Source organism: Vulpes lagopus, chromosome 18 (genome assembly GCF_018345385.1).
Source record: "Vulpes lagopus strain Blue_001 chromosome 18, ASM1834538v1, whole genome shotgun sequence".
Taxonomy (NCBI): domain Eukaryota; kingdom Metazoa; phylum Chordata; class Mammalia; order Carnivora; family Canidae; genus Vulpes; species Vulpes lagopus.
Genome location: NC_054841.1, coordinates 44553092 through 44577436, shown reverse-complemented (window position 1 = coordinate 44577436; position 24345 = coordinate 44553092). Strand labels below are relative to the sequence as shown.

Sequence of the window (24345 nt, the reverse complement as noted above, 5' to 3'; positions counted from 1 at the left end):
TGAAGGGATGGAAAATGATGTCCCATGCAGATAGAAACCAAAAAAAAAAAGCTGGGGTTATATCAGGCAAAGCTACAGCTATATTAGACAAAACAGGCTTTAGAGCAAAGACTATAATAAAAGACAAAGAAGTGCATTAAATAACGATAAAGGTATCAATCTAACAAGAGTATATATAGCATTTGTAAATATTTATGCACCTGACATAGAAGCACCTAAATGGGAGAAATTTATAGCAATACATTAATAGGAGGGGACTTTAGTACCCCACTACATCAGTGGATAGATCATCCAGACAGAAAACTAAAAAGGAAACATCAGCATTAAATGACTTATTAGACCAGATGGACTTAATATAAAGATATACAAAACATTCGATCCAAAAGCAGGGGAATAGACATTCTTCTCAACTGCACATGGAACATTTTCCAGGATAGTTTAAATGTTAGGCCACATAATAAATTAATTAATTTAGAGAAATTTCAGAAGATTGAAACCATATCAAACATCTTTCTAACTACAATGGTATTAAACAAGAAAGTTATTACAAGAAGAAAACTGGAAAAATCCTAATACACGGAGATTAAATAAAATAACATGCTGCTGCATAACCAATGAATCAACAAATAAATCAAAGGACAAACCAAAAAATATCTTGAAACAAATGAAAATGGAAATATAACATACTTATATCTATAGAATGCAGCAAAAGCAGTTCTTAAAGGAAATTCATAGTGATACAAGCCTAACTCAAGAAACAAGAAAAATCTCATTTAAACAATCTAATATACACCTAAAGGAGCTAGAAGAAGAACAAATGAAGCCACAAGTTAATAGAAGAAAGGAAATAACAAAGATCAGAGCAGAAATAAATGAAATAGAGACTAAAAAAGACAATAGGAAAACATCAGTGAAACTATGAGCTGGTTCTTTGAAGAGATAAACAAAACTGAAAAACATTTAGCTAGACTCACCAGGAAAAAAACAGAGGGCTCAAATAAGTAAAATCATAAATGAAAGGGGAGAAGTTACAACTGATACTGCAGAGATGCAAAGAATCATGAGACTACTATGAATAATTACATGCCAACAAATTGGACAACCTAGAAGAAATGGATAAATTACCAGAAACATACACCCTTCCAAGACCAAATAATGAAGAAATAGAAAATCTGAACAGACCGATTACTAGTAAGGAAACTGAATCACTAATTTAAAAAAAACCTCTAAACAAACCTGGTCTGGTGGACCAGACAGCTTCACTGGTGAATTCTATCAAACATTCAAAGAAGATTTAATACCAATCCTTGCAAAGTGAAGGAAACAATCAACAAAACTAAAAGGCAGCCTACAGAATGGGAGGAGATATTTGCAAATGACATATCTGATTAAAGGGTTAGTATCCAAAATCTATAAGGAACTTCTCTTCAGGCTCCCCAGGGGGAGCCTGCTTTGCCCTCTGCATGTGTCTCTGCCTCTCTCTGTATGTCTCTCATGAATAAATAAATAAATAATATTTTTTAAAAGGCCACATATTATATAATTCCATTTATAGGAAATGTCCAGAATAGGCAAATTTATAGAAACAGAGTAGATTTGCTGCCACCAGAGTCTTGTGGGGAAGGAGAGGATGGGGTGACTGCTAATAGGTACAGGGTATCCTTTGGGGTGATGAAAATGTTTTGGAACCAGAGAGGAACTCAATAAATATCTAATGAATTATGCAGCCTGCATGCAGATGGCCAGAGAGTTTCCCCCATGCTTCTGTCTATGATCCGTGCTACAACAGTTACCAAAAGTGTTATGGAACCAGGGGGGTGAACAGGCATGTGACATTTTCTCCATGTCTCTATTATGCTATCCTTTGCTTTCTGGGATGTGGCATCCTCTCTTTGGCAAGGCTCAGAGGTAAGGCGACATCATGATCCACTCTGAAAAACCAAGGCTCGTCCTCACCCACAGCAGTTTGCAATAACAGTCAATGGAATATCACAGTGTTTTACTGCCAAGTATTAGAAAAAAAACAAACATAATTTCTCCAATTTGTCCATGAAAATATGTTGTTGATTAGAGGGCACAACCATTTTGTGTTGCATTGTGAAACTTTCATCTCTACTATTTATGTTGCCAAAGAGGAGCACCTCATAGTCTTCATGTGTTTCCAGATTTTCACGGGGAGGAACGGGCAATATGTTTGTGCACTACTCTAAAGCTATGCTGTCTGATATGGGAACCTCAAGCCCCATGTGCTACTAGGCAGTTGAAAGGTGGCATCTCTGAATCGAGGCATGCTGTATGTGTAAAATACCCACTGAATTCTAAAGACTTGGTACAAAAAAAAAGAATGTAAAGTATCTTACTGATACTTTTTATAGCAATAACGTGTTGAAACAATAATATTTTGGATATAGGGGCTAAATAATATTACAATTAATTTTACCCAGTTTAAAATTTTTTAATTAATAGAGCTATCAGAATTATTTAAAATTACATATGTGGTTCACCCTGTATTTCTCTTCGGCAAGGCTGCTCTCTGTTCCCTAGTGTTTGACTCTGAGAGCAATTTTTCCATTGTTTCTTGCTTAGCTCAAAAAGTCAAATGTAGGTTTACTCTGCAGGTGAGTTGTCACCCAGGGCTTTGAGGCAAGTGGCCAGTGTGTATATGATTGCTCATACATCAGGTGTGAGGGATGGCAACTTGTTTGTTTTGCCTTTATCTGGAATGAGAGGATGGGGACCTATGGCCAGCAGACAGGAAATACAAATGTGGCAATAGTTACACGGTCTACTTGCTTTTATACTGCAATTGACAGAAGCACCCAGAAAAAGTAAAAAAATGAATATGCATAAGATCAAGATGTATTCCTAAAAAATCAATTATTTTTTTTTTTTATGATAGTCAGAGAGAGAGAGAGAGAGAGAGAGAGAGAGAGAGAGAGAGAGAGGGAGGCAGAGACACAGGCAGAGGGAGAAGCAGGCTCCATGCACCGGGAGCCTGACGTGGGATTCGATCCCGGGTCTCCAGGATCGCGCCCTGGGCCAAAGGCAGGCGCTAAACCGCTGCGCCACCCAGGGATCCCTAAAAAATCAATTATTAAAGTGGCTTTATTGAGAATGGTTCATGGTCAGTCACAAATACTGATTAAACACCTGCTGCATGAGTGGTGTATTCTGGGTATTGGGAATCCATTGGGGAACAAGACAGGCCACAATTCCAGCCCTTGTGGAGTTGACCTGTTGATTCTAGAACCATCTTCCAAGAAATAATTCTGAAATTTTTTCAAGTTTTAAATGATGTATGAGTTTAGAAATGGACCAGGAATAGGCAGCCCAGGTGGCTCAGTGGTTTAGCGCTGCCTTCAGCCCAGGGAGTGATCCTGGAGACCCAGGATCGAGTCCCATATGAGGCTACCTGCATGGAGCCTGCTTCTCCCTCTGCCTGTGTTTCTGCCTCTCCCTCCCTCTCTCTCTCTCTCTCTCTCTCTCTCTGTCTCTCATGAATAAAACAATAAAATCTTAAAAAAAGAAATGGACCAGGAGTTATGGAGAACTCACCCTGTGTGTCTCAGTTATAGAAAACTGTCGAAAAATAAAACAACTTCAAAACAAAGGTGTAAGGATGCTTAGTGTTTTATTCTCAACACGTGTGATCCTTAATTAAAATGAAATCATCATAAAATATATATGGATATCATACATACACATACTGTAAAGGGAGATTGTATTTACGGCTGAATTAGCATGCAGCTATCTTTATTTCTTATCATATTTTCAGATAAATCTAAAGATAAAGAAAATTCATTGAAGGTTTATAAAATGATATCAAGCCCTTCCATGGAATGAACTTTTAATGGGCTCAATGGATATCCAAAAAGACACAGTTTATTTTGGCATTTACCAGTCCAAATTAGGCCCAGCAGGGCTGCAAAAGATGGTGGGTCCACTGGAGGTATCTAAATGTAGGCCTATTTTCACCTCTTCACAAGTCTCAAACAAACAGTTTCTGATCTTCATTTTTTCATGATCACCTTTATGCTAGGCTCTTCCTACTGTCTCATGGTATATAACTGGGAAGGGGAACACCTACCTCCCTCTACCTGTTCTGCATGTCATCTTGCCCAACTTTTCTAGAAGTGAACTTATATTCAATAACCAGGACAGTTTAACCATTCTTTTGCCAAAGTTTAGGCATGGTTCTAAAGCCACTTTGATTCAGAGAGACAGATCAGCAGGGATTCTCCTTACCTATTCTTATGGTTTCCTCCATCAAGTTTCCTGGGGCTCCTATGTGGGGCTATCATGTTTCTTAACCCTTCCCCATAGGCCTTCAAGTTCCCAAATCACCTCTCTCTTACACTTTCTGTCTCATGTACTCAAATGCCCAAACCCATGATCCCCCAGGAAATGTCACTTCTCCATGAAGAAATGGTGAAGCCCCTGCCCACTGGTTCCTTCTTGGGGCTTGGAAGTTTGGCAGCCCTGGACCTGCTTGCCAATGAGTTTTTCTTCTTGTCCCATTTTATACACTCTGACCTCAAAGGTCAGAATTTACAGTACTGAGACTGTACACATAACAAAATAGAAAATCATATATAAAAGTAGAGGAAAAGGGATTTAACAGTTAATTTTTCAAGCCTTAATTAAATGAATGGTTTTAGACACCTACATGGATATGTGTACATGGATAGAGCCTTGCAGGATATAGGACAACTTTTTGATGCCAGCAAATGAAACCAAAATGATAGAAAGAAGAAAAAGCTGAGTCTGTCCCAATTCCAAAGGAGTGATCTATGTTAACAGAAACATGAAACAACTTGACAGTCACCCATATTTCAGTTTCAACCAGCCAACCAACAAAGCAAAACAATAACAACAAAATAAAATGTTCTTTTACTATTCAAGGAGGCTGATTTAAAAAGCACCAGGTCCATTATCACTAACACACTCTCAATGACCCATGGGCCCAAAATAGGTATAATAGTAACACACTAGAAGAAATGACAACCAGGCACAAGCGAGTCACTGACAGAGAAGCAAATAAAAGAAAAACACTGAGGGGACGAGTCATTTAAAAGCCAGCTACCTAGAGGCATTTGCATTTATGAACAAAGTTGACAACTCGTAGTATGATTTAACTTAGTACGTGTTTATTCTTAGAAAACAATTTCTGGGTGGCTCAGGTCATGATCTCAGGGTCCTGGGATGGAGCCCTGCATTGGACTTTCTACCGAGTGGGGAGTCTGGTTGTCTCTCTCCCTCTGCTCCTCCCTCCTGCTTGTGCTTGAGCTCGATTGCTTTCTCTCTCTCACTCTCACTCTCATTCTCGCTCTGTCTCAGATAAATAAAATCTTAAAAAAGAAAAGAATTCCCAGTACAATAAGTTTGAAACATATTCCCCCAAATTAAAAATGGCAAACTTCAGAGAAACATGATTTGGAAGGGCAGGAAGATGGAATGAGTGGCGAGTTCATCCAAATGTGTCCTCCACTCACAAATAAACAAGTGGAAGAAAAAGCCTGTATGAAGGCAAAGTTTAGGCAAGCATGAGCAAAAGGAAAAATAATCATTTATCCCATATTCTAACCTTACATTAAGTTTGGAAACTTTCTAGAAATCACTATATAAAGTAAAAAGAGGTGAAAAGTATTTAGTGTATATACATTTATAAGGAAAGTTAACATAAACATTATATTTACTTTAGAAGTCGGAAGTGAAATGACAGGGAACCTTGGCATGGAATCTGTTGACAGGAGAGGTAAGTATCACTAACAACTGAATGACTGATTTGTTCCAGGGCTTACCAGCATGGCCAGAGGGCAGGTGAGAGACACAAATATAATTTCCCAAGGGAAGAAGAATGAGATTGGGTGGGAGACCAGAACATGAGGTCATGAAATTTAAAGTAACCAAACTTAAGAGCAAGAACAATCCATCCCAAATGTCAAGAGAAGTGAAGCAAAAAATGGAAGAACACAACATATTCTAAAACCAAGGTATAAAAAGAGTAGGTGTCAAGGACCTGTGTGACTTCCCCCTCACCTCCTTCTCCAGGGGACTTCCCTCCATACCCTAAAGCCCAGCACATCATCTTTTCCTCATCTGCTTTATTCTGAGCATTTGCCCTCATCACTTACACACTATGTATTTAATCTCTTCCCTTTTGTGTCTTTCTCCTCTAACTAGAATGCAGGCCCCATGAGGGCAAGGACTTTTGTCTGTTGGAGATGCTTCTGCTTGCCCAGCACCTGGAATGAGGGCTGGCACACACCATGCAGTCAACATGATGTACTGCATGAATGAAGGAGGCATGCTGGGGCTTCTGGGAAAGAAAGCACTGGCCTTAGCCAGCTCCCTCCCTCTCTGCAGTGGTGCAGAGATGTCAGCCCAGAACAGCCGCAGCCATCCTGCCAATGGGACAGCAGCCAGCGGCAGGCTGAAGCTGACACCAGGAAAAGCAGAGTGGAAAAGGGAACGAAACCCAAACCCCGAAGATTCAAACCCCTAAGTCCGGCCTGTCTCCAGACCTCCCAGTTATATGAGCCTATAAATGCCCTATGCTTGAAGCCATTTTGAGTTGGGTTTTCTTTAATTTCTGACTGGAAGCATTCTCACTGATTATCTGCATTTTGAAATCTGAAAACATGGTTTTAGGAAAACTCAGGTTAAGGCAGGGTGTGTATGAAAGGACAAGATTGGGTGGGAAGAGATACGAGAAGTCATCTTCACTTGGTATAAGTAGATAAAATCCCACGCCTGCCATGGTTCATATATTCCCGTAAGATCTAGCCCAAGGGTCTATGACAAATATGAAATAAGGCCTTCATGTCCCAACACAACCAGAAATTACCAGATAACAAAGGGTTTAACGTAGCTGTGGCTTACATGGTTCCAGAAAACCTGTATTTGGAGAAGAAGAATCATTATCCTTTCCCACCAAATGATATACATGGCCCCTCCATGTCCTACCACTTCATTTTTGCTGACAGAAAGAAATCTGAAGATTTTTACTTTTACAAGGAGATCCATAATCATACTAATGTTGGTCTTTCCAGAAAGTGAAGTGGCAGCAACGTGAGCTTTCAGAAAGCAGGGAATACTCTTCGATCTCTGTAGGCCATTTCAGTATAGATGTTTCATGGGAACAATTTCCTTTGGGATAGTAGGGAAAGCTGTATTCATAAAAAACGGAAGTGCTTCCAGCACTTCTCAAACTTCAATGTACATAAAAATCAAGTGGACCATTTGATAACAACACAGATTCCCAGGCAAACACAGTCAGGAGGCCTGGGGCAGGGCTGCGATTTTGCATTTTAGCAAGTTCTCCATGGATGTAGAGGCTGCTGATCCACTGACCGTGCGTGAAGTAGAACTGAACAGCATATGAAATAAGAGTTCCCCTTAAGTAAATTGAGGTAAATCTGAGAAGGAAAGCAATGTGTTGTGGGGCTAGCAGGGGGGTGGAGGGTGCAAGATGACATGTCCGTGCCAGCCTTGTGGAGCTGCCAGCCACCCCTGGATGGTCTTCTCGACAACAGGGACAAACAAACCCTTGTTAAATCCTTACATACTAAAAGCCCAATGAGCCTGTCACAGATAAGAAGGACATGTGTCACAGAGCTTCACCGTATAGGCCCAGGCCTACAGGGACATCGGTCCTGCCCCCAGACCCCTCCTGTACTCCTAGCTGAGGTGCAGGCATCAGTGCACAGAAGTGACAATGAAAACATCCTGGAATTTTTAGAGAATATTCTGGGAAAGAAGGGGCAGAAAAGGGAAGCCCTGGAAAGGCAGCATCACCTTAGGAAAACTGATGCCAGGGGTTATTTAGAGATGACAGCTGGATTTTGGGGTGGTCACTCCCATACTCACATTTCTGATCTGCATTTTTCAAGATATGAAATTCCTCCAAACTCATCCTTTAACAAGAATCATGTTTTAAAAATACAAATATCTCCTAGGGGTAAGAGTGTGAGTTTGTCTTTCCTTCATATTTTGTAGAAACATCTTCAGGCAGGCTTCCTCCTTCTCATCCAACCAAGCTTAGCTGCCTGAAGGGCTTGCAGGGGTTTTTATACATTCACTTGTTGAAGGATATCCTTGTTGCTTTCAGTTTTTTGTGTTTTTAAAAGCAAGCTCTAGGCCCAGCATAGGGCTTGAACTCACAATCCTAAGATCAAGAGTCACATGCTCTACTGACCAAGTCAGCTAAGTGCCCTGAGTACAGGGGTTTTTAAAACGAGCCGAGGAATGGGGTGCCTGGGTGGCTCAGTCCATTAAGTGTCTGACTCTTGATTTCAGCTTAGGTCTTGATCTCAGGGCTGTGAGACTGAGCCCTACAGCAGGCTCCACACTCAGCATGGAGAATACTTAAAATTCTCTCTCTCCCTCTGCCCCTCCCCACCCCCGACTTGCATGCCCACACATGCTTATATGTGCACATGTGCTCTTGCTCTCTCTAAAAATAATAATAATAATAATAATAATAATAATAATAATAACAATTAAAAATTTTTAAAGCATAGGAAAGAAGGAAGTTTTTGAGATCATATTCCCTGTAGGAGCTTAGCAATCCTGACAGGCAAAAGTACCAGGTATAACATTAAATGTGTGACCTCTCTAAAAAAAGCTCTTTGTGCTTATAATTTAGTTAAAATATAGAATTTTTAAAAGATTTTTCAATTTATTCATGAGAGACACAGAAAGAGAGGCAGAAACATAGAGGTAAAAGTAGGCTCCCTGTGGGGAGCCCAATGCAAGACTTGATCCCAGGACCCCAGGATCATGACCTGAGCCAAAGGCAGATGCTCAAACACTGAGCCACCCAGGTGTCCCTAGAATAAATAATTAAAGAAAAAATCTAAATAGCTAAAATCAATAACACAAGAAACAACAGGTGTTAGCAAGGATGTGGAGAAAGGGAAACCCCCTTACACTGCTGGTGGGAATACTAGCTGGTGCAGCTACTGTGGAAAACAGTATGAAGTTTCCTCAAAAAAATAAAAATAGGGCAGCCCCGGTGGCGCAGCGGTTTAGCACCACCTACAGCCTGGGGTGTGATCCTGGAGACCTGGGATCAAGTCCCAGGTCAGGCTCCTTGCATGGAGCCTGCTTCTCCCTCTGCCTCTCTCTCTCTCTCTCTCCCTCTCTTTCTGTCACTCACGAATAAATAAATAAAATCTTTTAAAAAATAAAAATAAAATAAAACTGCCTTACAATCCAGTAATTATACTACTGGGCATTTACCCAAAAGATATAAAAACACTAATTCAAAGGGATACATGCACCCCCAATGTTTACTGCAGCATTATTTGCAATAGCCAAACTATGGAAGCAGTCCAAGTGCCCATCAATTGATGAATGAATAAAGATGTAGTATACAATGGAGTATTATATAGCCATAAAAAGAATGAAATCTTGCATGTGTAACAACATGGATGGAGCTAGAGAGTATAACTGTAAGCAAAACAATCAGTCAGAGAAAGACAAATACCATATGATTTCACTTACGTGGAATCTAGGAAACAAAACAAATGATCAAAGAAAAAAAGAGAGAGAGAGAAACAAACCAAGAAATAGACTCTTAACTACAGAGAACAAACATATGGTTACCAGAGGGGAGGCAGAAGGAGGGGTGAAATAGGTGATGGAGATTAAGGAAGGTACTTGTCATGATGAGCAATGATTCCAGGTGTATGGAATTGTTGAATCATTATATTGTACACTGGAAACTAATATGAGGCTATATGTTAACTATTTGGAATTAAAATTAAAATAAAAAAATAAAAATAAAAGGTTTAAGCTTTCTCTAGAAAACCATGGTCTGGTGCCATGTCCACAAAAGGAACATGGTGATGGTGACAAACGTGGGTTTTGAGGGATGTCTGTCCCCACACAACCCCCACACAACCAGGAACACATTCTATGTGGAAAAGGATATGGGAACAAGAGGAATAGCACAAAGGAGCTACATGCATGGACAAGCTGAGAAGCAGTGTAGAGTGGCAGCTGGTTGGCTACAAAATTCACAGAGGAACAGAGGAAGGTTATTGATGAGGGTTCAGATGGGAACAGTGACAAAAGATCATGATTTTCTAAGAGTACAAAAACTACCTTGGCATGTGAGACTTTAATTTTCCAGAAAGGAACCCAGGTGTACATGACTAGCTCCAACTTCATATGTGAGAGATTTAAAAAAATGAAGCTGACACTGCAAATGGGTACAAAGTACAAGGAGAAACAAGGGCCTTGCTGTAACCACGACTAATTTCCAGGCAAGTGTTGAAAGTCTCATTAAATTAAATTAAATTTTTAATAAAAGCAAAATAAGTCATAGTAGAAGAGAGAGAAAAAAGAATATGAATTAAGTAATGAAGCCACTGAGAACAAGGCCATGACTACAGCCAGACCCATAACCCATTCATGACCCTGAGTCATCTGATTTTCCTCCATCTCCAGTGTGTATTTATTCAGAGAGAATCCCAAGTCATAAGGAAATGTCACCAACACACTCTACTTAAGAATGTAGACAACGTAAAGTACATTTTAATAAAAGCTCTACTTGAGTCATAATAAAAAATTTAAATATCAGTATACATAAAAATAACTAGATTTCCTATTATAGAAGTAATGCATGCCCATGATTTTTCAAAAATCAAACAGAAATGAACAACTCAATTTAAAAATACATAAAAGATCTGTACAGATGTTACCAAAGTAGACCTACAAATGGCAAATAGCATATGAAAAAATGCTCAATACCATACATCATTATGTAATTACAAATTAAAACAACAAGATACCACTACACACCTATTAGAAAGGTGGAAATTCAAAACATTGACAGTACCAAAGCTAGTGAAGATGTGGGGCAACAGGAACTCTCATTCATGCCTCGTGGAATGCAGAATGGTATGGCCACTTTGGAAGATAGTGTGGTAGTTTACACAAAACATTCTTACCATATCACTCAAACTTGTGCTCCTTGGTATATACTCAAATCAGCTGAAAACTTACAACCACACAAAGACCTGCACACAAATGTTTATAGAAGCTTTATTCATAATTGCTCAAACTTAAAAGTAACTAAGATGTTCTTCAGTATGTGGATGGATAAATAAACTATGCTACACCCAGACAATGGAATATAATTTAGCACTAAAAAGAAATTAACTATCAAGATATGGAGAAACCTTAAAATGTATATTACTAAGTGAAAAAGGCCAATTTGCAAAGGCTACATACTTTATGATTCCAACCACAGGACACTCTGGAAAAGGCAAAACTGGAGACAAAACTTTTTACTGGAAACAGGAATAGATCAGTGGTTGCCAGAGGCTGTAGGGAAAGAGAGAGGGATGAAAGAGGTAGAGCCAGAAGATTTTTATTTTTATTTTTATTTTTATTTTTTTAAATTTTTATTTATTTATGATAGTCACACAGAGAGAGAGAGAGAGAGAGAGAGGCAGAGACACAGGCAGAGGGAGAAGCAGGCTCCATGCACCGGGAGCCCGACGTGGGATTCGATCCTGGGTCTCCAGGATTGCGCCCTGGGCCAAAGGCAGGCGCCAAACCTCTGCGCCACCCAGGGATCCCAAGCCAGAAGATTTTTAGAAACTACTCTGTAGAATACTAAAATAGTGGATACAGTCTTTATGTATTTGGCAAAACCCACAGAGTGTACAACAGAAAGACTAAAACCCCAATGTAAACTATGGACTTTGGGTGGTAATGATATAGGTTCATCAATGGTAATTAATGGCCTAACTCTGGTGTGGGATGTAAACTGATGGAGAGTCTACCGAGAGAGAGAGAAGAGGTATGTAGGAACTCTCTGTACTTTCTGCTCAGTGTTGCTCTAAGCCTACAATAGCTCAAAAAAAAGGCTATTAATGAAAGAAAAATCAAGCAGCACCAATAAATATAAAGCAAAAAGTAAGTCACCAGCTATACCCCAACCTCCTGGTCCTGCTCCTCAAGTTAATGAAGTCTTATGTACATGAGATCAGTAAGATTAATTAAGTCCCGTATACCTTTCTAGAGCTTCTGTATATGTGTGAGATAAAAATTGGACATGATGGGTTCATAGCATTCTTCCCCCACCTTTTTATTTTTATTTTTTTAAAAGATTTTATTTATTTATTCATGATAGACAGAAAGAGAGAGGCAGAGACACAGGCAAAGGGAGAAGCAGGCTCCATGCCAGGAGCCCGATGTGGGACTCAATCCCGGGACTCCAGGATCACGCCCTGGGCCAAAGGCAGGCGCTAAACCACTGAGCCACCCAGGGATCCCCGCCCCCCACCTTTTTAATAATGGAACCAACTCTGGGCACACATCCAGCCTGTCAGAGACAGACCCTCAGTCTCCCTTGCATCTAGGTAGGGCCATGCAACCAACTTCCTGACCATAGACTGTGCACAGAAGTGATGTAAGTTCCATGAAAGAGAAGCATTTCTTCATTTTTCTTCCTATCTTTCTCCATGGGCTGAAAATGTGGCTATGTTGTTCTGAGCCAGCTCAAAGCATTCTCATGGAGCAGGAAAAGAGCCTGCTCTGTCTAGAAATTTTGTGTGCCATGCCATGGACCCCTTTGATAGTCTGGTGACGCTACACCCCTGTTCAGACTAATGTTTTTAAATATGTAAAATAAAAGACAATGAATTATATTGAAATAAAGTTAACAAAATGTTTGAAAATGTGTGTTTTAGTAACATCTATGCCTCCAAATTAATGCATTACATAACAAGGTCTAGTTAGAGTAAACCCAGAGAAATTTCAAAGCAGGATGTGCATACATATTTTGAGATACCTGGAACAACTGTAACATGATATGAAAATATCCATGATTTCTATGGTTACAAAGTCATGGTTTCACAAACACTCCAGAGGCTCGTTGCTTCCATTCACGATGGAAGCATGCACTACATTTCAATTTGAGGTTAATAAAATAAAGATGAAGTTTTTCTATCCATCCAGATTCACAGACCCCTTGACTCATTATGCAGATGTTAGGTAAACACGCTTAGTCTACCAAATGAAGAAGCAGTAAGAGAAGGAACCTGGGTGCCTTGTGTAATTTCATGGGGTAAAGGCTGCTGCTCTGCTCACGTCTGCACTACCCTGTGAGAGAGGTAGAGTTTCTGTCTGGCTCAAGCCACTGTGTTTTGGGGTTTCTCTGTTGCTTTGCCTGAAAATATAGTAAAGAGAGCAGTATGTGTGGTGAGGAGTTGAATCTGGAAGCTAACTGTCTTAGTTTTTTTTTTTTTTTTTTTGAAACAGAAAGAGTGAGCCTGTGAGAGCAGGGTGGAGAGAGGTAAGGGGAGAGGGAGAGAGAGAATCTCAAGCAGATGCACTGTTGTGTGCAGGGCCCAATGTGGGTTCAATCTCACAACCCAGGGAGATCATGACCTGAGCTGAAATCATGAGTTGGACATTTAACTCACTGAGCCACCCAGATGCCCCTAACTCCCTTAGTTTTAATTTGAGCTCTGCTACTTGCTGTTGAGTATTCTTTGGGCTAATTACTTAACCTCTCTAAGTCTCAGTTTCCTAACCTGTAAGATACGGATGATAATAATGGTACCTAGCTAATAATGTCACTGCACATATTGATACACAGAAAGTGACCAAAATACTACAAACCTTCCATACATGTAAGCTATCAGTACTATTACTATTATAGTGTTTACTGTTTGTAGTGTATACTGTTTGACTCCTGGCTTCTCTCACCATCCTAGACATCATTCCATATAAGATATATAAGTTTATTTCTATTTCTTTAAAATCTGCATAGTAATGTGCTGAATAAATATGCCAAAATTCATTTAGCCAGTCTCCAAATACACAGTGATCATTTAGGATATTTCTCAAAGTTTCACTTAAAAGGCTATTATATGAATTATAGAAAAAGCTCTCTGAAACTACTCCACCAATCCCTTTGTCCTAACATTTTGCAGCAAGTTTACTGAGATCTTATTTACATTCTATAAAAATGCACCTATTTTATTTTATTTTATTTTATTTTATTTATTTTTAAGACTCTATTTATTTATTCATGAGAGACACACAAAGGCAGAGACATAGGCAGAGGGAGAAGCAGCCTCCCTGCAGGGAGCCTGATGCAGGACTTGATCCCAGGACCCTGGGATCATGACCTGAGCCAAAGGCAGACACTTACCACTGAGCCACCCAGATGCCCCAAAATGCACCCATTTTAAATGCACAGTTTGATGAGCTCTATAATACCTTGTAAGAATAAGACTTCATGTATAAGACCTTACCTTGAAAAAGGTAAATTATAGAAAACGCAAACCTGCCCTACGACCCAGCAATTGCACTGCTGGGGATTTACCCCAAAGATACAGATGCAATGAAATGCCAGGACACCTGCACCCCGATATTTCTAGCAGCAATGTCCACAATAGCCTAACTGTGGAAGGAGCTTCGGTGTCCATCGAAAGATGAATGGATAAAGAAGATGTGGTCTGTGTATACAATGGAATATTACTCAGCCATTAGAAACGACAAATACCCACCATTTGCTTCAATGTGGATGGAACTGGAGGGTATTATGCTCAGTGAAATAAGTCAATTGGAGGACAAACATTATATGGTCTCATTCATTTGGGAAATATAAATAATAGTGAAAGGGAATAGAAGGAAAGGGAGAAGAAATGGGTAGGAAATATCAGAAAGGGAGACAGAACATGAAGACTCCTAACTCTGGGAAACGAACTAGGGGTGGTGAAAGGGGAGGAGGGCAGGGGGTGGGGGTGAATGGGTGATGGGCACTGAGAGGGGCACTTGATGGGATGAACACTAGGTGTTATTCTGTATGTTGGCAAATTGAACACCAATAAAAAATAAATTTATTATTTAAGAAAAACATTCTTGAAAACGAACAAAAAAAAGAAAATGCAAAGCATTGATATTATTCCTACCACACTAATACTGTTCATTTTCTTTGATAGAGATGATCCTGTCCTGAAAGAGCTGTGGAGAGCAACTCAACTGTCCTTTTCTTCAGCAATGTCCCCAGATTTGTGTCTGACAATGCATCCCTCCTACTCCTGAGCTCTGGGAATAGACCTAAATGATACCAGCCAGCAGCTTCTGGCCCAGTGATGGGTCAGCACAGGACATAATCCGAGCCGATTGATGACAGGCAAACAGACTTTTGTGTTGGGGCTTCTGAACAAAAGTATACCCATCACTCTTTCCCCAAGGGACTTGAAGTGATAAAAGGTCTGAGGCTACCTCACCCATCCTACAACCACAGAGGAACCACTGGTCTGAAAAGGGTCAGCCTGGAAGAGACAGATCAAACAGGGCTAGCTAAACCCTCCAGGAAACTAGCATCACCATGGATTCTTCACTGGACTCTGTGTAGTAATAAATTCTCCAGTTACTTAAGCAAGTTGGATGGGTTTCTACTACTTGCCAGCAAAAGAATCCTAGGCAGTACTCAAGCTAGGTATAGAATTCCAAATTTTAGGCAACGTAAAGAAGGGAATTAAAGATCATCCCTGATGCTCCTACTACCACCAAGGGTCAATTATTGGCCACTTCTAGTGTTGTAGGCCTCCTTCCCTGGGAGGCAGCCAGGCAGCTCACACAGAGCTCTACGTGCTGGGATTTCTTGGGGTGAGCTCTTAGGACCTTCCATCCCTGTAAGGAGTGACAGAAACAGGACAGGACACAAGGAGAGGTCAGACTGCAAGCAGTAGGGTTACAACAAACACTAGCTGATCCCATTGGGAGTTCTGGGCCTGGGAAGACCCTTCAGAATTACCCCTCCTTGAGGCAGGGAGCTAGTGACATTTTATACTGCATGTCCTCCCTCTCCTCCTGCCCAAGACTAGTCCCTAGAGGCAGGCTGCCCTTGAGAGGGGCAGGTGTTGGGCAAAATCCTGCTCTTCAGTCCAGGGCAATCTCTTTCAAGGGGGACTCAGCTTCAAGCTGCTGATGCTCACACATTGCACAGTTAGAAAATGAATTCTTTAGTCTGGAACAAGAGGGGTCTGGGTGGCACAGAATAGTATCACACTTGCACGTTTCCTTTTATGCTATTTTATTCATGTGTTTTCTTTCTGTAGAAATTTAAATCATAGGGACCCCTGGGTGGCTCAGTGATTGAGTGTCGCCTTCGGCTCAGGGAGTGATCTTGGGATCCTAGGATCCAGTCCCCACATCAGGCTCACTGCAGAAAGCCAGTTTCTCTCTCTGCCTATGTCTCTGCCTTGCTCTGTATGTGTCTCTCATGAATAAATAAATAAAACCTTAAAAAAATTTAAGTCATATTTATTTTTTTTTAATTTATTTATGATAGTCACACACACACACACACAGAGAGAGAGAGAGAGAGAGAGAGAGAGGCAGAGACACAGGCAGAGGGAGAAGCAGGCTCCATGCCCCGGGAGTCCAATGTGGGATTTGATCCCGGGTCTCCAGGATTGCGCCCTGGGGCAAAGGCAGGCGCTAAACCGCTGCACCACCCAGGGATCCCTTTAAGTCATATTTAAATGCTGTTTTATATTTTGGTATGAGCCTAGCATTACAATTCTGAGAATTTTCCAATCATTAAATATTCTGTAAGTGAGGGCAGCCTGGGTGGCTCAGCGGTTTAGCGCCGCCTTCAGCCCAGGGCCTGATCCTGGAGACCCGGGATCGAGGCTCCCTGCATGGAGCCTGCTTCTCCCTCTGCTTGTGTCTCTGCCTCTCTGTCTCTCTCTCTGTCTCTCTCTCTCTCTCTGTCTCTCTCACGAATAAATAAAATCTCTTTAAAAAAATAAAATAAATATTCTGTAAGTGAATTGCAGAGTTATAATTCCTTCATATAGTTACCATAAAGTATTTAAACATTCTCTTATTATTGGACATTTAGAGTATTTCCAATATCTTTAATTCTCATGTATAAATTTTTGTTTGTATCTTTGCAACCAGTTTTTAAGATGTATTTCTAAGAGTGAAATTAAAGGGTTGAAGGATATGAACCACTGGCAGCATTCTGGCCAAACTGCCCTTTGGAACTTCATGTCAATTACAGTCCAATGACTGCTACATTTGTCTCATTAGAATTGAATGTTTCTCTATTTTATATCTTGCCAATTGATCGAAAATGATGTCTCATTCTTGTTTTGGCTTCCTTTCCCCCAATGAATGATAAATTTTAAGAGCTTTTTTTTTTTTAACTTTTTTTTTTAAGATTTTATTTATTTATTCATGAGAGACAGAGAGAGAGAGAGAGAGAGAGAGAGAGAGAGAGAGAGGCAGAGACACAGGCAGAGGAAGAAGCAGGCTCCATGCAGGGAGCCTGACGTGGGACTCGATCCCTGGTCTCCAGGATCACGCCCTGGGCTGAAGGCGGCACTAAACCACTGAGCCACCATGGCCACCCAATTTTAAGAGCTTTAAATATCCATTGTTTTTTGTTTGTTTTTCTTCATATGTAAACAGTGTGGCCATTTTTTGGGGGGGTCAGTTTCTCTATTTTGGTATCAAATGGTCTTTTATTGACAAAAAATATCTGACTGGACAAGCAACTTCTCAATATGACTCTTTCCCTAAATGTATTGGTTAAACTCACTCGATCAAGCCCTCCACCAATAAAATAATTTTTAAAATAAATCTTTCAGTTAAAATGGTAGCAAGCTCCTTGTTCTATTCTCTCTTTTTTAAATTTCATGGATTGTCTTTTGGCCAAATGTATGTCCACTTACTTGAGCAATCCAGCCCGATGGAAGACATAGAGATCCTGCTCCAGAGTACAGTTGTTGAAGGGCACAATCTTCACGAAGTTCTGGATGAGGGCAAACTCAGGGGTGAGGTGTGGCAGAGAAATGATGCAGAAGTTCTTGTCCTAACATGATTGGCGATCAGGGCACACCAGAAAATAGGGAGTAAAATGTGTAAAGGACAGGGTATTCAAGTTCAACTTTCTGATAATTTGGAAAGTGATCATATGAAATTCAAGTGGATGAGGAATTACAAGCATATGGAGAAATTCTCTGCAAGTCTGACTGAAACCTAAATAAATGAGTATTGTAAACAATGGGACCCATTCGGCATAGCTCTTTTGTGGAAGTCATTTTTGAAAGTAAAGTCCTTTGTGCTGGCAAATTTGCTTGCACCCTGAAGGAAATGAGGCAGCACTGTGTCAGTCAAGGCTCTAGGCTTGCTAAGTGACAGAGCACCAGCCTCGGTCCCCTCTTCTGGGATGAGAGGCTTGTGCTCCAGGCCTTTCTTCTCTAAAATCCTGTATTATATGTGAATGGACATCCATATTTTATCATGACATGATCTCATTTAGTGAACAGATCTAAGGATGTGTTTAACCTGGGAAGTGTGCTTAGTTAGTAGGCATAGGAGGATCCAAATGTCCTCAGAACTGCTACTTACCCCTGGGATCTGCACTGCCCAAAGTGGGAACCAGCAGCCACGTCTGGATACTGGGCATTTAGGAATGTGGCCTGGTGTGACTGGGGAACTGAGTTTTTTATTTTACTTCATTTTAATTAATTTAAAATTTAAATTAAAAACTGATACTCAATTCAGTTATTGGAAAAGTTCTATGTATGTTGGAATAACTTGAGTATATGAATCTACTTATTCAACTGTAAATTTTACAAAATCTAAACACATATCATATATTTTTGATGAAAATGTAGCATTTATATTGAAATGTGCTACAGGTGTAATATACATTTTAGATTTCAAACACTGGGAAAAAGAATGTTAAATATCTCGATAACTTTTCATACTGATTACATGTTAAAATGATTAAATTTGGGCCATATTCAGTTAAATAAAATGTATTATTAAAATTGATTTCATCTCTGTGAAATCACTTTTTTTAACTTTTTTTTTTTAATGTGGCTACTAGAATATTTAGAATTACTTATGTGGCTTAAATTTGTTGTCTATGGAACAGTGCTGTCCTAGATGTTGTGTTCCAAACTTTGCACTTGACCCCCTGCCAGGTGCCTGCAGGAACCGCCTGCTCTTCCCAGAGCTAATTTGTCCCTTTGGGATCTCGCCTCCTCCTGAACCCTGTGAAGGCATTACTTGTGCTAATCCACAACCCTGGGGACATTTGGGCAAACCAAAGAAGTGAATCATTGTTTGACCTTATCTTCCTTCTTTCTAGCAAAATAACACAGCTCCTTTTGGGGAACTTGAAAGTCACGTTGTTGAAAATATTCAAGTTGAAAACAAGGAATCTGTACCAAGTCTCAGTGGTACCTCAATTGTCTTCCTTCCCCACTTTTCTTCCCTCCAGTAAAGTGATAAGAAATTGATTAGAATCTCCATCCCTTTACAACAATGAAACAAAAATAGAGGAAGAAGACAGGAATGGAGGATGTTGTTTGCACTGGTCTGTTTGCCTGGGGCCCATTCACCAAACATATTGTAGTAGGTTGAGTGCCTCCTACACATCAGGGATTGTGTTGGGCAATGCCAACCAGAAAATCAGCCACAAATTCCTACTTTCCTACTATCAGAAAAGCAATATAATGGTTTCAGAATTCTTTGAGCCAATGTAAGCTATAAAGTCAGATAGCAGTCAAATGCACTTTTGTGTCATTTCTGACATTTTCATGTACTACCAGCATTCTATTAGTGATTTGATTCTACTAAAAAACTGTTAAAGCTATCCTTAAAAGAAATTATACATTGAAAGGGAACTATTAAAACAGCAATGACAATATTTTTAAGAGTTCAAAGTATGTCACTCAACCTTATTTTTCAGAACACAGAAGCAATTCAAACTTCAACATTCATAACAATATACATGCTTGGAGAGTGAATATGGCATTTTACTTTTCTGTAACTTTTTTAGCTCACAAAACCAATTATATTACTCAAAATTTAGCATGTACTTACAGGAAAAAGACTGAAGACAAAATTCATAAAGTCCAGTGACCTGTAAACAAGACAGTAAGCATTGTCACTGATGTGCAAGCAAAAAGGGCATCAATCTATATTTAAGGAGATTGATGGTTTTCTTCCTGTCAGGTAGTGACAGCCAACCACTAGTTGGAATTTATGTTTAGCTGAACATTAATCAAGTAGCAGAAAGTTATAAGCTTCATATTTCAGTAATGAAGTATTTTTCTATAACTAAAGACATTATTATAGCAATTAATAATTTGTATATTCAAAGAGCAAGATACTCATTATGACACATTGTGACACTCCCTTTTGTTAGAGCTTTTTGGGGAGATATGGGTATATTATAAGCAGCTCTGATCTTTTTATCTTTTTCATGCATGAGATCTTCTGGCCAGCTGTGGATGTATAGTCACAGGCAAACCATAATGGATCATTGAATTTCTGTCTGAAAATTCAAAAGTCATACTCTAAGCACAATCATATCTGAATGCACAGGGAAAAATAAATACACACAAGAAATCTAGGAGGGCTTATAGGCTTTTTAGACGTCTGTAATATAAGTGAAATAAATATTTCCCTTTTCAACTTCCAGGATTTCCAAAGAAATTGAAAACTTAAGAGGAAAAGAGTACAAATAAAACATAATTCTAAGTGAGATTGGAAGACTGGGAATATGTTTAAATACATTTTCTAAGAAAGAAATGTCCGGGAGCACTCTTGGTCATCTAAAAAATACTCCAGAACCTCTGGTCTATCAAAATGGGGCAATTTTACCCTTTTCCAGATTATCTTGTGAATAAAATGGTGGAGTAGGTGGGAATTCTAAAGGAGATGCGAATCTAGGCATCGAGGTCAAAGGTCCACTTCCAGACTAAGACTATAGATGGGAGTATGCACTGAACACACGGAGATAGGAAATGGGGTGATTGAGTGGTCTGGTGGGCACCCAGGCTTTGTCTGGCACCATGCCTCCTTCTTCTAGCAGTTGCCACAGATTGTTGTTCAGTCCCACTAACCCCCTCTCAGATTACTTTTGGGTAAGGTTTCAGCCCCAAATCTGGAGGGGAGCATGAGACAAAGGACTAAGCTATCACCATGGCCTGGCCTGGCCCCATCTATCAGCTCAGGAATGAGCACACAGTCTTATCAGGTCTGATGGAGCTTTAGCTAGAAAGCCAGCCTCAAACCATAAAGAAGTCCTCACTAGCTTCTGGTACACAGCCTGAGCTCACTGTCTATTTTTTTGGCCCCCATAAAGTATACTCCTCTGAGAATGGGGCCAGCAGCAAGGAACCAGAGGTTAGGAGGGAGAGAGAGAAACCTGGAAATTGATGGGGTTATCTTGAATCAAGCCACATTGAAAATCAATCCCATCAGTGCACTTATCCTTTGTTTTATGAAGTGATTATTCCGTTTTTTAAAAGCCATTTCAGTTGGATCTTCTGATACCTGCAACCAAAAGACTCCAGACAAGCAACCACTTAACTCCACATCCTCCCCCCAAAATGCAAACTTTAGAGAATGGAGAGCAGCATGTGGTTACAAAAGTGATGATTTCCCAAATCCCCAACTGTTATACAGGTGAGTCAAAATAGGGCAGTCTGGTTCTGCAGCCCTTGCCCAAATTATATTATTATTCTGAGACCCTCCGGGACTGGGTCTCAGAAATCTCTACTTTAAAGAAAAAAAAGAAAGGAAAGAAAGAAAGAAAGAAAGAAAGAAAGAAAGAAAGAAAGAAAGAAAAGAAAGAAAAGAAAAGAAAAGAAAAGAAAAGAAAAGAAAAGAAAAGAAAAGAAAAGAAAAGAAAAGAAAAGAAAAGAAAAGAAAAGAAAGAAACCCAGGAGATTAGAATGCAAGGCCTGGTTTGGAAACCATGGGCTCCCCAAGATTAAAATGTGAGGCTGCCACTGCTGTAAGAAAAGTCTTCCTGTCATGGTACCTGGGATCGGTACTTGCCTTGCTTCATATTTCTCCTCGATACAAAAGAGCTGAATACAAAAAGCAGCTGAGGCTCCCTTATAGGTGGGGCGGAAGTAGCCGGTCTCCTCGGGCAGCAACATGGATGCCAAGCTCGAATTGCTGCCATTGCAGTCTGTGTCGCCCACAGTGGACTGCTGGCTGAATTTTTCTATGTCCTAGAGCAAGGAGACAGGAGGATCCAAGTGAAAATCCTATTCATCTTCCGCAATTTAATGGGCTAGTGGTTGCATCATCTCTACATTATATGGTCTCCCTAGGACAGATGTGATAGTCTCACCTGAAACAAATAATCCTGAGCCAGGCCTTTTAATGAAATATTCAAAATTTATAAAGGGATTGAAAGAAGTCCTCACATGAAGATCAGAAAACAAATGGTTTTGTTGGTCTTTCAGATAGGATCCATATTTCAACTGCAACACTGTGTACAAGTTGTATTATGCACATAGCAATTCCATAGGCAAAACACCTCTGTCTCCCAGTGTTTTCACTGAGATTTTGGGCTATAAAAATTTTTGGATCTTGGAACTATTTGGGCAGTTTGGTGATGAGGTGGAGCCCAGGGAGGTCCAATTGGCGAGACCTTTTAGGGGCGTCTGAGAAGGTGTTATAGCTCAGTACAGGAAAAGGATTCATTCTGAGATCCTTCTCAGAGTTCTTTTATTATTTTTTTTTAAGATTTTATTTATTTATTCATGAGAGACAGAGACACAGGCAGAGGGAGAAGCAGGCTCCATGCAGGGAGTCTGACGTGGGACTCGATCTAGGACATAGAAAAATTCAGCCAGAGTCTTCAGAATAAGGCCCCGGGCTGAAGGTGGCGTTAAACCACTGAGCCACCCTGGCCGCTCCTCTCAGAGTTCTTTTAATCCAAACATTAAATCCAAACATTTAATCAAACACTAAAATACTATCAGCACTAAAACCTTAAAAAGAAAATCAGGAGTCCCCTGTCCCTCCAATTCCTCTTCCCATTGGCTAGCCCTTTCAACTCTCTCATTTCTTTGGTATTTACTCTCATGTTTCTGAATATGTGCTATAGCTCTTGGAGACTGTGATAGGCACAACAGTGGCCCCTCAAATGTACATAGCCCAGTCCCCAGAACCTGTGAATTTTACAAAGCAACAGGGACTTTGCAGAGGTCATTAAGTGAAGACTGTAAGAGAAGGAGATTATCTTGGATTATCTAGGCAGGCTCAATATAATCAGAAGGGTCCTTGTAAAAAAGAGGCAGGAGGGTCAAGGACTGGAAGATACTATATTACCAGCTTTGAAGATGGAGGACGGTATCACATGCCAAGGAATACAAGTGGCTTCCAGAAGCTGGCAGAGGCAAAGGGATGGATTCTCCCTTTGAGCCTCCAGAAGGAACAGAGTCCTACCTGCACCTGGATCTTAGCATCGGTGCAGCTAGGTGTTTCTGACCTCCAGAGCTGTATAATGATAAATTCCTGTTGTTTTAGCCACTAGTTTTATGGTAATTTGTTACCATAGTGATAAAAAAAATTAATACAAAGACCTGGCTTCTGGCATTTGGAGAACATGGTGGGAGGAGAGGATAGGGGTTTCTCCATTCTCCAAGTGAAACGGAGAGTTCCACTTACTTGTGTGTTCTGCTTTCCCTTTTACACAGCCTCACACAGTGCAGGCTGAACGTGAATGTGGAGCTGCTTCTGTTCCATTGATAAAGAGAACAACCATCTGGTTATTTCACTTGAGAGCAGTAGAGGAGCCAGGTGCTGTCTTCAGGGACGCTAGTGTCCCCAACACTGCATAGCAGACTGTCAGATCCCTCATTTCAGCCCCATCCTCACCCTGCCTTCCGGAAGCCCCAGGCCCTAGGCTTTTTGTGGACACAGGGAGAGAGGGCACTGCTTTCTGCTAGTCCCTTCCCTCACAGTACTACTGGACTTTCTCCTTTCTCCACTGTGCTAAGCCAGTGTAAACTCTTCCATCGATTTTCTTCATTCTCAACATTTTGAAAGGGCTCACTTTCTAATATCTCCTCTCCTAGTCTTGTTTTCTTTGTGGATTTGTGCCCTTCTTATTGCTTTATTGTCATTTCCATGATTTTTTTTTCCATAAAGGAGAGGAGATAAACATAAGACATCAAATCCACCTTGTTGACCCACATGCCCTCTGGGGTTCCAGTATGTCTAATGCAGCAGGGACCATCCTGTCCCCTCCTCCACATCCACATTCTGCTTTGGGGCCCTATAGGAATAGCTAGCTACCTGTTAGAAAGAGAGCCTGGCTTGCCCTCTGCTCCATGCCTTTCTCTCCTCCCTGGAGCCTGACGTGGTAGTGCCCTGGTGTGGGTGTTCTCAGAGGCAAACTCTGAGCTAAGTTCATTTGGGGAGAGATGCCAGGAAATTCTGCAAGGTGAGTGGGAAAGGGAGGCAAGGAAGGAAGGACGCTAATGCAGAGTGTCCCACTCAGTCCCAAAGATCCCTGGGACACTCTGAAGAATACATTTC

At 40.5% G+C, this 24345-nt stretch overlaps 1 protein-coding gene across 6 annotated transcripts in view; it reads right to left on the bottom strand.

The window, feature by feature from the left end:
• The window catches only part of CFAP61 (cilia and flagella associated protein 61), a 270399-nt gene that overhangs the window by 165770 nt on the left and 80284 nt on the right, over window positions 1-24345 (bottom strand). For all 6 annotated transcript variants that reach the window (XM_041732553.1, XM_041732556.1, XM_041732555.1 and 3 more), the window contains 3 exons: window positions 21847-22025; window positions 19882-19921; window positions 17718-17857 (listed from right to left, as the gene is read on the bottom strand). In XM_041732553.1, coding sequence (XP_041588487.1) covers window positions 17718-17857; window positions 19882-19921; window positions 21847-22025 — 359 coding nt within the window. The remainder of the gene's footprint in view (window positions 1-17717; window positions 17858-19881; window positions 19922-21846; window positions 22026-24345) is intronic.